General features: G+C 36.7%; 2 protein-coding genes across 2 annotated transcripts; both read right to left on the bottom strand.

The window, feature by feature from the left end:
* Positions 1 to 50: 50 nt before the first annotated feature.
* On the bottom strand, positions 51 to 1,985 carry LOC143184555 (methylglutaconyl-CoA hydratase, mitochondrial). Its single transcript, XM_076386874.1, has 3 exons — positions 1,909 to 1,985; positions 810 to 1,604; positions 51 to 712 (listed from the first exon to the last, which is right to left on the bottom strand). The coding sequence occupies exons 2-3, from the start codon at positions 1,556 to 1,558 to the stop codon at positions 553 to 555; spliced, it is 909 nt and encodes a 302-aa protein (XP_076242989.1). The 5' UTR covers positions 1,559 to 1,604; positions 1,909 to 1,985; the 3' UTR covers positions 51 to 552.
* Positions 1,986 to 4,632: 2,647 nt separating this feature from the next.
* LOC143184682 (uncharacterized) lies at positions 4,633 to 13,666 on the bottom strand. The gene is made up of 6 exons (XM_076387092.1): positions 13,357 to 13,666; positions 11,797 to 12,279; positions 5,718 to 6,010; positions 5,381 to 5,602; positions 4,841 to 5,128; positions 4,633 to 4,782 (listed from the first exon to the last, which is right to left on the bottom strand). The coding sequence occupies exons 1-6, from the start codon at positions 13,664 to 13,666 to the stop codon at positions 4,633 to 4,635; spliced, it is 1,746 nt and encodes a 581-aa protein (XP_076243207.1).
* Positions 13,667 to 15,075: the final 1,409 nt, after the last annotated feature.

Below are 15,075 nucleotides of genomic sequence, written 5' to 3'. Positions count from 1 at the left end.
CTGTTTTGGTATTAAAACTTAAGATATGTTGTTATATAGTATAGAGGTGAAAAATAAAATATATGATGTTATTACAAATGTAACAATCTTATTTTTTAATATTTTTTATGACTGTTTTTTAAACTTATGTGTATTTGTTAAATAATATATATACAACACCTATCACGTACTTATATAAATTTAAAAATATATTTTTGTAACAAAGTAATAAAATTTGATATTGTTATTTATAAACTTTATATCAACAATAACGATATAAATATTAAGCGTTTAAAGTTTTATGGAAGATAGATATAACATTATCGTTCCCCTTAAAGACTATAAAAAAGTAGTTACAAATGTAAAGTTTTAAATATTTTACATACATTCCATCTCCACTTATAAAAATATAAATTCAATTTACTTTTTACAATTAAATTAGTTAGTTATACTACATGTAAGACCTTAATAAAAATAGCTTATTTCGTGTTTACTTAATGTCAGTATAAAAATGCATTTCTCTGATATGTCAAATAAGCGTACCTAATATTAAATGTATAGTGATTTCATATATTACATGCCTTGATAAACAGGTACACGTTTTGTTACAAATGCTGCAAGACCTTCAATTCTGTCTTTTGTGTCTATAGTTTTGCTGTAACATTGTTTTTCAATTTCAAGTCCATCTGTAATAGGTACTTCAATTCCTTTCGATATTGCTACTTTTGCCACTCTAAAATAAGAATATTAATATTACTCATTAAAATTATGAATTATTAATTTTTGCCTATAGTATTTATGTTCTACCTTCTACATTATTTGCTACATACTTGACTCCAATTGGTCCATTAGGTAATATTTCTCTAGCTATAGACAAAGCAGCCTGATAAGCAGCATCACCATCTTTGTTTTGTGGCACAACTTGATTCACAAGACCAATTTCTTTGGCATCTTCACCATCCAGTATACGTGCTGTATAAATCAGTTCCTTTGCTTTAGCTGGTCCAACTAATCTTGGAAGTCTCTGTGTACCTCCAGCTCCTGGTATAATAGCCAATTTTGTTTCTACAAGGCCCATTTTAGCTTCCGATGAAGCAACCCTAATATCTGTAGCTAGTGCAAGTTCTAGTCCTCCACCTAGAGCTACACCATCTATGGCAGATATTACAGGAATGGACAGTGATTCTACATTATTCATAATATTCCTCAGTAAAGAAACAAAGTTTGAAACTTCTGAATTATCCATCTTTAATCTTTCTCTCAGGTCAGCACCAGCACAAAATATTTTTGGCACTAAACTCCGAACAATTAACACCCTCAATTTTGTATCTTCTCTGACAGAAGAAATAGTACTGCTCAGCTGATTGATTAAACTTCTTCCAAGCGCATTCTGAGCAATTGGCCTATTCAATCCTAGTACAGCAATGCCATTGTCTTTTCCATCTAAATATTTAATTATTATTTCTTTTGGATCATCCTTTGGATTCAACAATGCATTAGTAGACGCTGCTCTAATGGCAGTTATATAGAAAGAATGTAAAGCAGTGCTGAATCTAGTGCTTGTTACTAAGGAAGCCATTGTGTAAAATTATGTAAACTTTTGTTATGTTAAGTTCAAATTCCACCTAAAAGAAAAACTGTATCACTAATCCATAAGTAAGATTATACTAGATAGAATATATTACTTAAAAAAATACATGACTTATTTTTAGCAAGCAACAATATTCGATAATGTATATTAAGCTGAAATAATAGAATTAATAAACTACGAACGTATATAAATAGTATCGACGCTGTTTTTTTGCATACATTCTTTTTTATATATTTTTGTAAATATTAAATAAAACAAGATAATAAAAAAATCAACAATTGAAAAGTTGATGAAGTGAAAAATGAAGGAATGTATTCGATAAAATATGAAATACTTACAGAGAATTAAATGTTAGAAAAGAATGACACCGTATTTTTCTGAACCGTCGGGAAACGTCATATGCGGCTCCTTGGACTTTACGGACTGTATGGCACCGTAGTGTTTCGCCAATAACGTAACATCACAACATTATTCGTGGAAGGGGAAATCGACGGGGAAAGTTCAAATATAACGACGTAACCCAAACCCAACCTTTAGTACCGGCACGACATGGATAGAACTGGCTGTTTTCTGATTCCAAAGGGAAATGCATTTTACAATGTACCAGAACTTTTCATATGCGTACAGTTTAATATTATCTACTTCTACTGTATATATGAATGATAAACTTCGAGTATATACTTCGTAATATGATTACTATCGTTCATATCAGGTTACTTTATGAAGCAGAACAAATTTTGCATAATCTTCTACTAATGAAAATTCTATCAGCTGATAGTTTAAAGTTTTTTGTCGATTATATGTATAAATTATATAAATAAGTACAAATATTTTTGGTATTTACATACTCCTAAAGGAGTTCATTCACATTTCTGCTTGAAGTTGATGCATTGAGTTGTTTTATTGAATCAATGAAATCTCTGCGATAGCGTGACCTTTGATTGACCTTAACACTAAGATTTGTATTCGAATTTATGTACATATGTATGGTTGTACGTAGCATGAAAAACAATGTGTGAAAGATCGAAACATGTTTTCTAATAAAATAACCTCGATGACCTTGGGACACAGATCCTCTTTGCATCGTATTAACTTTGTACTTTCATTAAGATTACATTTGATTGTCTGGCGCATATTGTTACGTGTTAGAAACTAAATGATTTCCTTAAGAGTTAACTTTGTAGTGGTTCACCTTGCATGCAAGGTGCAACTTTCTTCTCATGCAGCACAAGTTTTACTACTGCTGGTGCGTATTTTCTTGGTTTGTAATATTTTCTTTTCTGATGCATTCTTGATCTTTACGTAATATTCATTCATTAATGAGTACGAACAGATAAAAATTTCGCAAACTATATTTCATTTTGATACGCGCGACTGTTTATAATAATCTTTTTGAATTTTTTTCTACAATTTGTAATAGAAACTTAGTAACCATTTTAGATTGTGTATGCATGTCTGACACTTAAAGATGTGTAAAATATATGTACCACATGTCTAATATTTATTCCAGTAACAGTTTTCCGTTTCTGTCCGCTGATTTCTCCACCTTCTTCGCGTTCCTATTTCTCCTACATTCGCGGCTTGAACGATACTTTTTATTCTAGTTGCAACGTAGAAACGCCTATCTTGCAAAAGTTAAGCGCGTTGCATATTCCTTTATGTACATACATGTATGTATAATCTTCTTTTTTATAACTCTTTTGTTAATATTAGTAGACTCTGGTTTTCTGTGTAAATATGTCATTGTATTTCAGTTATAAATATATTGAATTATATAATAATATTATAAATAAATATATTTTCTGTGACAAATAATACAGATATCTTACTGTATTTATACGCTTAAATAAAATATTTTTAAAATATTTGATTTATGTATGCGTAGTTGATAACAAAGTAGTAAGATAAGTCATTTATTCTATTATTTTTATGTTAAATGTAAGCTCAGTTGTCATGTATTATATAACTGATAGTATACTTTTTACATACAGTTTACATATGTAGATATGATATCGCAGCACTGAACAAGTATCAGACTTTGTGAAAAATTCATAAAATCTATTATAAATAAATAAATAAATAAATTTACTTTGTTGGTCTAGAATGAAAGCGCACGTTTTTAATGGATTTACCCTTCCCCACATAAATGTCGTAATATCACCGTTTAGATATTTTTTAAATAAAGGAATTCTTTCAGATTCACAGCACTAAATTTAACATTTTTAATAATGCTATGCATACTCCTATTATTATTTTTAAAAAATGATTAATCTTCTACTTGAGGAAGTCAAGAAATCTGAACAACATAATTTCAAGTTGTCATTCGCTGTCTATCGCTGTCATTGTTTCTTTTTTATTTAGTGAAGACACGTATCGTTATTTTTTTATCTATGTCATGACCTTGAACTTAAATACTTATTAGCAGACAGTGGAAAGTTTACGATGCAATATTAGTTTCCGTGGGTGTTTAAGTACCAAAACAGAAGAGCGCTACTTTGCAAATAGTAGGTACTCCCAAAATTAATCTTTCAATTTATCGGCAAATATTCTATCTAGATGCAATCTACTATTCATCAACGTATAAGACTAATATGTTTTCAGTTTCTGAAACACAATTCGATAGTATTTAAGAAAATAATCTGTTTCTATAGATAGTGATTGTTGGTGTACACTAATTTGATTAAAAAATTCAGTGGAGCTCTGACATTAGCCTTAAAAAGTAAATGAAAAATTGTGTGACCCATCAAAATCACTTTTGAGATCATTTTAATTCGTTTAAAAAATCACTGTGAACTTTTTGGGTGACCTAATGCTATAAGTGACCTCCCAGTAATCATTGGTATCTAATCTACGAGCTGCCTCAAAAAGCTTAAGTAGCCATAATTAATTATGTAGATACAACATAATTAAGTCTACTTAAGTTTTATGCATTCTGTTCTAGTTCATTAGACGAAACAATTGCACCATAAAAAAGAACTACTTGATGATATAATATGAATTAGTTCGTTTTCATAGTGCCATTAGGCGGTTTCATTAAGACCAACTGTAACGAGGATGAGAATTTAAGCTGCGGCGACTGCAGTGGGTGGAGGCCGAAGCATTGACCTTGTCGCAGATGATAATTTTTCCGACACTAAATGGGCAATATGTGACGATCTTTTCCACACGAATTCACGCGTTCTATCGTGATCGTCTGCGCTTTCCACTCGAACCTAATTAAGAAACAGCGAATTAACTTTAATTCAGCGATTTGAATATGAATTTACGTACTTGTTTAGGTTGCAGTACTCGAATGGAGTTTAAAGTAGCGACTCCACCATGAAGAACTCGGAGACTGAGTTTTCCAGTCATCTCAGCAGTAGTTGCAGTAGCACTTCTTAGTTCTTTCTTTGTGGCCCTGCCAAATTCTTTCTCTACTTTTAAGGTAAGAGGTCCTAAAGTGAACTTTGTTTTAATCATGGTGTTATCGCTCATCATGTTCACAGACACATCTCCTGATCTTTGGAGACTTGCTAGTCCGTAGAGAGTGGCTCGAGCTTTTGGTTTATATTTCTTGGTCTAGAAATTAAATAATATCTTATGTACTAAGATGTCTACCTTGTTTTTTTGAAAATTTTTTGTCAAAAATGTTCTGGAGCACAAAAATGATTGTACAATTTTGTTGGATCAGTTGTGTAAACCATGAGCATAAGAGAAGACACTTGTAACATGATAGCTTAGGGTAATAATATTAAGAGCAACATCGATAAGAAGCTTATTGTGAATCAGTAATCGCACGAGAGCATGTTATTTCATATAGAAGCTACGTACCTTATTTTTAGTGGTAGTAGTCTGATTTTTCGTTTTATTTTTGTTTCCAGCACGAGTTTTATTCGTTTTTTTAGTACTTGAACTGGATGTTTTACGGTTTGTGGATTTTGTGGATGTTTCTGGGGCAGATCTGCTCACAGATTCCAGTACAGAAATTGGCATTGCTTCCTTTTCCACAGTGTTCGAAGATATGGTTGCATTTTCTAGGGATGCTACGGTTTTCTGGGGATTCATTCAAGAGAGATTAACATAAATAAAATAGATCTGAATATCTTTTAAGTTGCTCTTCTAAAAATCCTCTTTTCTAAAAAATGTTTTTTCTGTCAATAACAAGTACCTGCAATTTTTCAGAATTTTCTAAAATTTCATTTGTCCTCTCAGTTGTGGTCATGGGTGATACCATACTGCTTTTTTTAACTCCATTCTTATTGCTGTTTTTCTTCAATTTGCTCTTGCTCTTCGATTTATTCGATTTCGATTTGGAATTCGGGTTGGTCAGTTTCACTGTCACTGGGTCGTAATTGCTGCGCAAGATTTTGTTAATCCTGCCAAGGATGCTGTCCACGAAACGATTGTATTTAGCCACGTAGATCGCTGATACATCGTTACTTGGCTCCGATTGCATGTCCCCTGGAATATGCATACATATTTACATATGTACTGTGAGTACACTACTTTCTTTTATTTCTTGAGAGAAGTTTCTTTTGCTTCTTGAGATACCATAGGTATATTACACTTGTTCTGTACACGTGATAATTTTATTACAAAATTATGTACAAACTTGTATCGTTCTTGCTTGACGGGTTGCCAGTTCCAGGCGCACCTCGAGACTTCTAAATGCTAATAATTATAGAAAGCTGTGATTGCAATTTTACTACTTTTGTAGCAAAAACATTACTATTACTTTTGTAGTGGAAGTTTTGTTTTGTACATCTATGCTACTTTGCAGTTTAGCCGCTAAAACGTGATATTGAAATACAAGTAATAGATTTGGAGTGTACTGTAGTATCTGATGGTAAGATATCATGCTCTGTACATGATGAAGATAGCGCATTGCATGTGACTGAAACTCGACACGAGATACACGAGCTCTTAAAGTAAACTACTTAAAGTAATTTTAGGACACAAGCGATTTAATCATTTTTTGGTGGAGGATGAAGAACTCTAAGCACTGATCAATGCACAATTGACATTATAAAATATGGAAAATGTTTCCAATTTAAAAGGAGCATTTAAAAATGCTTAAAAAAGCTTATTGAATCCCAATGATAGTAGCAAATTACTATTTGTTTAGTTATAACGTTTCAAGTCAGGACTTCAAAGCCAAAAATTGAAATTTTGACTTTAGAAGATATCTAAAAAATAGAAATTATAAAGTAAAACAATCAGTGATATCGTTAGCACGTCAAAGTATGATAACAATGTTTGTGTTGTATTTTATATGTTTGACTGTATTTTTTAAAGATACCACATTATCACTGTATGTATTGACGTCAAAGTTTTGTTTTTCTCTCGTATCGTAATAGATCTGCACCAGGTTCACGTGCGTTTCAAACTTTAAAGCCTGTATCTATATTACAGCACATCGATCATAATTATCAATACCTCATATTCTCTATAATCACCTCTTCCCATTATGAGCACAGATAATTGGTACTGATTTAAAATGAAAACCTCGATGATCACGTGAGCGTAAATCGTCGAAGGTCGTTAAGCTCATAGCTGGCGTTAACTTATGCGACGAATCTACATGAAAAACTTCCGTGTGCCGACCTCGATGATTTAAGTTCGTAAGAAAGAGCGACAATGTTAACGGTATGTTGGAATCCTTCGGTGGAGCCAAACTGGTCTCCGATCTGGGTCACGACCTGCTTCCTACTCACCTACAGACCTATCTATCTACCTGTGCACATATGTACGAGTTGCCTTACTCGTGCCCATCTAAAAACTCTCCCCGATCGTCGATCCTATTTAAGCCACTTTCTTCGAGCCGAACGGGATCGATACGTGGACAAGGTGGACGTGAAATTGGCGATATTCAGAGTCAAGGTCACGCTACGTGGCCCACTGAGTGGAGTACTATACTATACTTGATCAAAATTAATCTGAATTTTAGAGAAAATTGTTCCTACTGGAGCAGAGCATTTTTTGGTTACCTAGAAACTAGTTAGAGCTCAAGAGATACTAGGTATGTATCTAGAGTTTAAATGAAATATTGTTTCAACCCTTAATTACTTGAAAATTCTTGTATTAGTGATATTTAATACTACATAAGATAAACCTATAAGATAATAGAGTGTCTCAGTACAAAAATTTGAGAATTAAATTTAAATAGTTTAGAGTCTAGTAGTTTATGTAAAAAAAATTCTTTTAATTCCTTTTTTCTTGAAAATATAGATTCTACATTCTACATATGAATTAAAACCTCGACTTGAATGTTTTAAACACGTGACACAGGTCGTTTTGCCTTACAACCACAGTCATAACGAGAGTCTAATTTTTTTCGAAGTCCCGAAAACTGAGAGAACAGTCCCAAAATGGAGGGGAACAGTTACCGAGTTCATAACGAGATTTTATTTATAGCGAATTTAGGAACCGCTCGAGGAATGCGGCTGTGTTCGAACGTTCCGTGACTACTTCTCCCCGTGAAGGAAACGGAATCGCGATGTGTCCGTGATCGAGGACGGTCTAGCAGTGACTCTGGGTGTGGGTCAGGGTCGCGGACGAGAAGAGAACTCCGTGCGCGCGCGTTTACACTCCGGGTCAGTGGCCTCATTCTGTTTTGGATCGACCGCTCGGTGAAAGCCGAGAAAAAATTTCAACCCGGTCACACCTTTATTGGATCGAGCCTCGGAGTCACGTAGAAAGTTAATTGGCCGACGCGAAGGACTAATTAAAAGTTCTGCCGCGTTTGTGCTTGCCCTCCATTGCGCGCGCGCTGTTCGATTCAGGGGGAATTCAGGGGGATTTAAGTATTTCATTCTCAGCTATTGAGATGAGGGATGAGCTCTACAAAAATGGCGAAATAGAATTCGTGTTTGATGAATTCGACAGCCTTTTTTGAGATTCTGGCTATTTACGTATGTCTTTTTAGGTTTCTACAAGGATGTTGATGAGAATTTCTAACACAAGAAATTAGGAGAAAAGGGGACCTATGGTAGTCGAAGTGTCGACAGTGACCCATTTTTTAAGAGGATGTGTATTTGTATTCCCTAGCTATTTACATTATTTTCACTTCGTTTAGAAGTCAATTAACTTTCCACTTTGGGAAGAATTCTTGTGACTGGAACTTTTTTGTATTGGCTTTTATGTATACGAATGTTCGATAGCACTAATCTTCTGGTTACTTAGATCTTCTAATGGACTTACACCTCTCTGATAGAGTGCTTATAGCAAAATTGGCTATTTTAAATAGTCTTACCATTTCTAACTAGATACTACATGCACATCTCTAAAGATAATTAAATGTGAGCAATGCTACAGAGTGCTACTATATACAGGGTGCTACAAACTGTAAATATAGTACAGCGTTTATTCATTCTAAGAGTATATACTCTTGAATATTCACGCAGCTATTATAAAAAAGGGCTTAGTGAACATTTTGAAATATTATCAAAATCATATCTGAATATTTTGAAAGTTAAAACTACTTTCTTTTTGATCTTTGAGACAGTGATCTTCTAATACATGTTCACTAAGCATTGCTTATTTATCTTTCTTGGATTTGTTATATAATTTAAGTAATGGGTTTGTTAATTTTGCTTCTACAAGCAAAAGGAATGGAAGGATGCGAGCTGGTGCAACAGGCTAAGGTTTCGTGCTGTTGTGTATAGTCAGTCTATGGTGCACGTCAAAGTCAAGTATCGTACAGCCGCCCATCAAACACGTGCATCTACTTACCAAAGAAAAGGCAAGGAAATTGCAAGCGAGAGCTACACTACTGTTTCTACGAACGAGTGACAAGACATGCGAGATCCTCACACGGAAAGGGAAACTTTCGACAACGGTCGTTAACCCCTTGCAGCAATTCCATCAATGATCTATGGACCTTATTAAACTATATTAAATTAATATCTAGTATCTACTAATTAACTACTGACCTATACTACACTTTCTGTGTGGAGGAAGTAGGTACACTTATTGGCGATGATTTTTGCAAAATTTGTTGGTACTATTAAAAACCCTTTTGAATCTAAACTTTACCTGAATTTTCTATAAAATTTTCTTTTTAATTAAAGTGCAGATCGTCGATGGATTATAAAGATGAAAGAATCTATATGTAGATGAAGTTAATTATCCTTAGAATGACAAATAAAATTCTTCTCATTGACAAAATTTAATGAACGTTTCTAAAGGAGAAATTAATAATTCTTTTTTCTAAAATAAAAACCTAAAAAATGGTAGCTGCAAAGGGTTAAAAGAGCTAAGTGACACAACACATCACGCATTGAAGAAAGTACTTCTGAATGGATAATTGACTAGAATTCTTAGGATATAGAATTCTCAAGGTATTTTTGAAAAAGGAAGAGCTTTTTTGTTTCACGAAGGAGAAGGAAAAGAGAACTTATCCTCTGGATCACGCGTGTCACGACGGCACCTGGACGAATAAACGGAACCGGTTCAACACAGACAATGGTGACAGAAATAAAAGGCAAGACACAGTTTTTTTGTAAAAACAATAAGTTATCTGTATTTTGCAATCCAGAATGGACAATGTCTCTGTACAAGCTTCTTTCCAAACAGAAATATTTCAATATTGCAGGATAAGCGATACCGTCGTTGGTAGAAATTCGTGTCCTTTCTACCAACTAAGTCCAAGTGCTTAGCAAGCATTCAAATTACTACAAGTATCTCATTCACTAAGTAGATAAAAATATGAGAACTCAATTTCAAAAAAGGCTATCGAGTACAAAATGTCAGATAATAAAAAAAATCATAAAAAAACAGAATCTCAAGATTCAAGGATTCTATCAGAAATAAATTGGATAGCTTACGGTATCGTCCACCTTGCAAATCAGTGACATTCTCGGATATGTGGCTCTTTTTCTCTCATTCTTACGTACAAACACACGGAGCCTCTCCCTACTTCTCGTTCATTCGATGATCAGTCGACAAATAGATCGAGAAGGAAAAGAAAATACGTGACGTGAGGTCACCAAGCCAGGGCATCTTCAATGCCACTTATTTTCCTCGAAGTACCTTTCCTAATTTTCGCATAAAATTCAATAAGTATTACCTGATCCCATGGGACATTTTGGACTTCGCGCCAAATTGAAATATGCTCAAACAAATAATGTTGCGCGAATTCCAAATTATCCCACGAGAATGATATAATTTAGTTGCACAAAGAATTGTTTTTATATGTAGTCGATGAGAAATCGCAAATTTAGGTTCGAAAGGTACTTCAGAGCGTTCCGTTGCTTTCCTCCAGCCATTAGGCATATTCAGCGGTACTTACACGAGCTTCGAATACTTTAGCTATATACAATCTCCCCCTTGTGATTCACTGTGTTGCTCGTTGAACAGTTACAGTGTGATTAGAAGTCGTGCAAGCTCGGAACAACGAACGCGCAGTGAAAGCTACAAGGAGGCCGAGTATATTAATTAGCCATGCTGTTCGACGCGTGAATGACTTTAAATAGAGGTGTCCACGTTAATAAATAGAATAAATACTAATACTACAGCTACAGCTACTTGTACCACTACTAGGCGTCCCGAGAGTACGCTTCCCAGATCGAAAGCACGACAGCCCGTCAGAGAGGAAAGATATTTTCGTTCGTTTATCGAGGATCGCTTCGTCGACGCACTCGCGAGTGAAAGAATAACTTTTAAGCCATTTTCTGAGAGAGAAGTGAAGTGTGTCAAACAGTAGGTCAACGTGAGCTTCTCAGATCGCGGTCAAAATCGTACCGGAGCATCTTGCTTCAAAAACGAGTGAACAAGTTCTATGAGTCACCAAAGATTTTAACTTGGGAGTCAATGTTCTCTGGTAGGTTCTTCCCTAGTGAAATAATTGGTATTGATCAAAGAAGTCTAAAACTCGACAAAGTAAAAAATGCCTCAGAAATCTTCGAACATAAATTAAAAAAGCTATTTTCATCTACAAATCTCTCGAATCTTCTTTTCCACAATATCAAATTCTTTCCAATATAAATCCTCCTACCAAAGACTTCACAGGGCTACCAGTGTTTGGATCTACTCTCAAACGCCTCGACGCGACGCCGTTCTCTGGAGGACAATTAAAAAGAACCAGACTCCTCACAGAATTGAGCAGATAGGAATCGTTCGCGGCTTGCCACTCGTTTCCCTTTCCCCGGCTTAAACGACCTTCTTGGAAGGGGTAGTAGCACGCGCGTGAGACTTACGCGCGTGTTTGCGACCCGTACTGTATTTCTTGCTCTTTCCCTTGAACTCACGTGCTTGTCTGGCGCCAGCGATGTCGGCGATGCTATCGACATCGTCGTCATCCTCGTCGTCGTCCTCGTCGTCATCATCGTCGTCGTCGTCGTCTTCGGTATAGACCAGATCGACGTCCTCGTCGTCGTCGTCGTCGTCATCCTCGTCGTCGGTCTCAGCCTCGTTCGTGGAAACGGCGGGGACGTGGACAGGGTTTGCGACTGACTCCGACGCTTCGAGGGTCGATTCGTGGACACCAGAAGCAGCCTGGCCCTCGGGCACAGCGTTACCTTCGTCCGCTTCTTCGGCTGCTGCCTCCTCGACGGCAGTCGGGTCGTCTGCTGCCTCGGGGACGTGCGCAGCTTCCGAGGCGGCTGAGTTCAAATCTGCCTCGACAGCGGCTGGGATCGAGGGTTGCAGGGGTTGCTGCACAGCTGCGGCTGCTGCTTGTTGTTCTGCTTGGGTGGGACCTTCGTCATCGTCGTCGTCGTCTTCCTCTTCGCCTGGGATTTTTTAGCGATTTTTTTTTATTATTATTTGTGTCTGTTTTGTGGGTTAGTGAGTAGATGGATTTCGTTTCTTTTTAGGTCTCTTTTGAGGGAGGAACTAGAGGTCTTCTGGTTCAGTGTTGAGAGGGATATTCTAGCCTGCTGATTTTGTAGAAATTTGGATGTAGCTTGGATGTAATTTGGCGATTTTATAAAAATTTGTAAATTTTTCTGGAGGTCGAAGTCCAGATTGGAAGACAAATATCTTGAATTCTTGTAGATTTCGTGTGTTGTTGGAAAGGTGTTTAATTTCTACTTTCAAATACCTCTGCCTCTAACAAGTGTTGAATAATTTTGAATTATTTAATATTAAATGTTACTTAGATCGCTCGTACTGTCTCTAATAAGAGCGATAGCGAAAGAATGCGATTAGTTATAGTTAATCCGCACGAATCTGGGTCAATGTAAAAGAAGTAGCGCGTAGAAATTCTTTCCAAACTGGGATCACCGTCGATTTATGTTAATTCGGGCGAGCTTGAAGCACCTTGTACCGTTACAGGTACGTGAACGCACCTGAGTTACTGTCGAACCTGTCACCAACTTGAAACTCGATGTTTACATAACGGCGCATGCCTCAGTCTTTGCCATTGTTTCATTTAGCGGAACGTCAATGCTCCGTTGGTAACAGCGGGAAAACAAAAAGTGCTAGCGGACTTGGTGCATCAAAATCAATTACCCTAGTTTATTATCTTGGAAAGTTGCGTATGATTCTCTTGAACTCGACATAAATCGACGGAGAAAGGAGCATCGAGAGCATTCTCTTGCTATTTTCTATAAATTCTCAGTTACGTGATCAAATTTCATCCTCCAATATCTCGATAAAATATAGACTCTTCCCTCTACCAGCTTCTTAGGATTTTCTAATTATTTGCTCATCTCTCTATAAACTCGTTAGTTGGGTTGCCAAAAGAGTACCTCATACAGGATGTTCCATGAAGCCATTTACATTTAAGTTTGAGTTTACGTTGAAACATAAATGCCTTTATGGAACGCCCTGTATGTTCTGAAACCTCAAGAAAGAAAGGAAGTTACCTAATATATCTTCGATGAAACGTTCCAAGTAATCAGAATCGTCATCGTCGTCATCATCATCATCGTCATCATCATCGTCGTCGTCGTCGTCGTCCCCCGTGATATCTAAATCAAGGTCATCATCGTCATCATCATCGTCGTCGTCGTCTTCAGCGACTGCTGGCGGTGGAACCGCTGGCACCGCCGCTTGTCTTCCTGTTGCAGCGACGATCTGACTCGTCGATTTCTCCTCAGAGATCTTTGGCACTGGCGATGTCAGCGACCCGATTGCCAGACAGCACAAGACTGCCAACACTACCACTACCTTCATGGCTCTGTTAAAAAAAAACCACATATGTATCGCCTAGTAATCTTGGCTTTTTCAATTAGGACCGAGTTTCAGTTTCGGGCACTTCGAAGGGAGAAGTTGTACCATTTCCTTTGTCATTCTTCAGTCAAGTACTCTTTTCACATCTTGATTAGGACAAAATTTTGACTTATGATTCAACTTCTTGAAGGTTGCGTGTATTTCTAGGCTACAATTTTAAATAATTGAGAAAATGGCGGAATAAAGAGGGGCCTCAGTTGATGGAATTAGAGAAGTGTAATGAATGCCAAGTTTGAGAGATAGTTCATGGCAGAAGTGTTATTACTCAAACTGTACTAAGGGGAATAATGCGGAACTGAGGAACGAGCCATCGCGAGGAGTTCAACTTTCTCAGGACCTCGGAGGAATTCCCATTTGACATGCGGTATCATGACCTTCGACGAGGCATCAAGATTCCCATAGTGTTATATTCACGCACACGTACTCGCCTACATTTAACCATCCTGTGTAGCTAACGGTAGAGAAGCAAACGTTACTTTGGCCATTTTCCAAGGAAACACACCATGAAACTTTTTCCCTGATCTTTAGAACGTTTTATTAAACTCTGTTTTCAGTAAGAATTTACTTTTATACAAATTTGATATTCTAGAAAAAATAATTTATTCACTCATTAAAGTGGCTCTCATAGAAGATCCACGAAGACGTATGTCCACTTTAAAAGCAATCAGTTACTTTGTACAAAAATACCTATAACAAATTCCAAAGCGATTCTTGCATGAATTTTTCCAAGATATTGGCAAACAGATAAAAAAATATAATTTCAAGATTCTTCTACATAAAATTCATAGTAATTTTCACAAGTTCCAAGGACTCTTCCAAGCCCTCAAGTAACTCAAAGTTGCAAAACCCAAAAGAATCGATAGATGTGCGAAGTCCTAAGTAGAATTGACCCGTCGTGGTCAGACAGTGCCTTCTAGCAGTCGAACGAGAAATATACTCAACAGAAATCGAATTGCAGATCAACCACAGGAAAATTGTCGAGTAGACACACGATCTAAGGCTACCCCACTGTCGTAGCACACAGCATCACTGAAAGCCCGCGCAAACTAAACGGTTCGATCGATCCCGTAGGAAGTTCTCCGTGGATCCATCGTTGCAATTCGACTCTTCTCGAATCCCGGAAGAAGGGTATCGCCGCTGCCCACTAATCCGATCAGAATATCCACGAATATCCAGAATGGGGTTGGACAACTTGGGTTCCTTCGACTCACCTCTCTCTCTTCCTCTCTTTCCCTCTTCCTATCGATTATCGAACGTCCCCCTCGGGTAAAAGCACAGACTTGACCCGTGTCTATGTGATCGAGAGGATCGACGTGTCGCGTCTGATCCACGGAGCGACCCGGTGAGAGTGT

This window comes from Calliopsis andreniformis, chromosome 10 (assembly GCF_051401765.1).
Source record: "Calliopsis andreniformis isolate RMS-2024a chromosome 10, iyCalAndr_principal, whole genome shotgun sequence".
Taxonomy (NCBI): Eukaryota; Metazoa; Arthropoda; class Insecta; order Hymenoptera; family Andrenidae; genus Calliopsis; species Calliopsis andreniformis.
The sequence above is the reverse complement of the archived record's forward strand: the minus strand, read 5'-3'. Positions and strand labels throughout refer to the sequence as shown.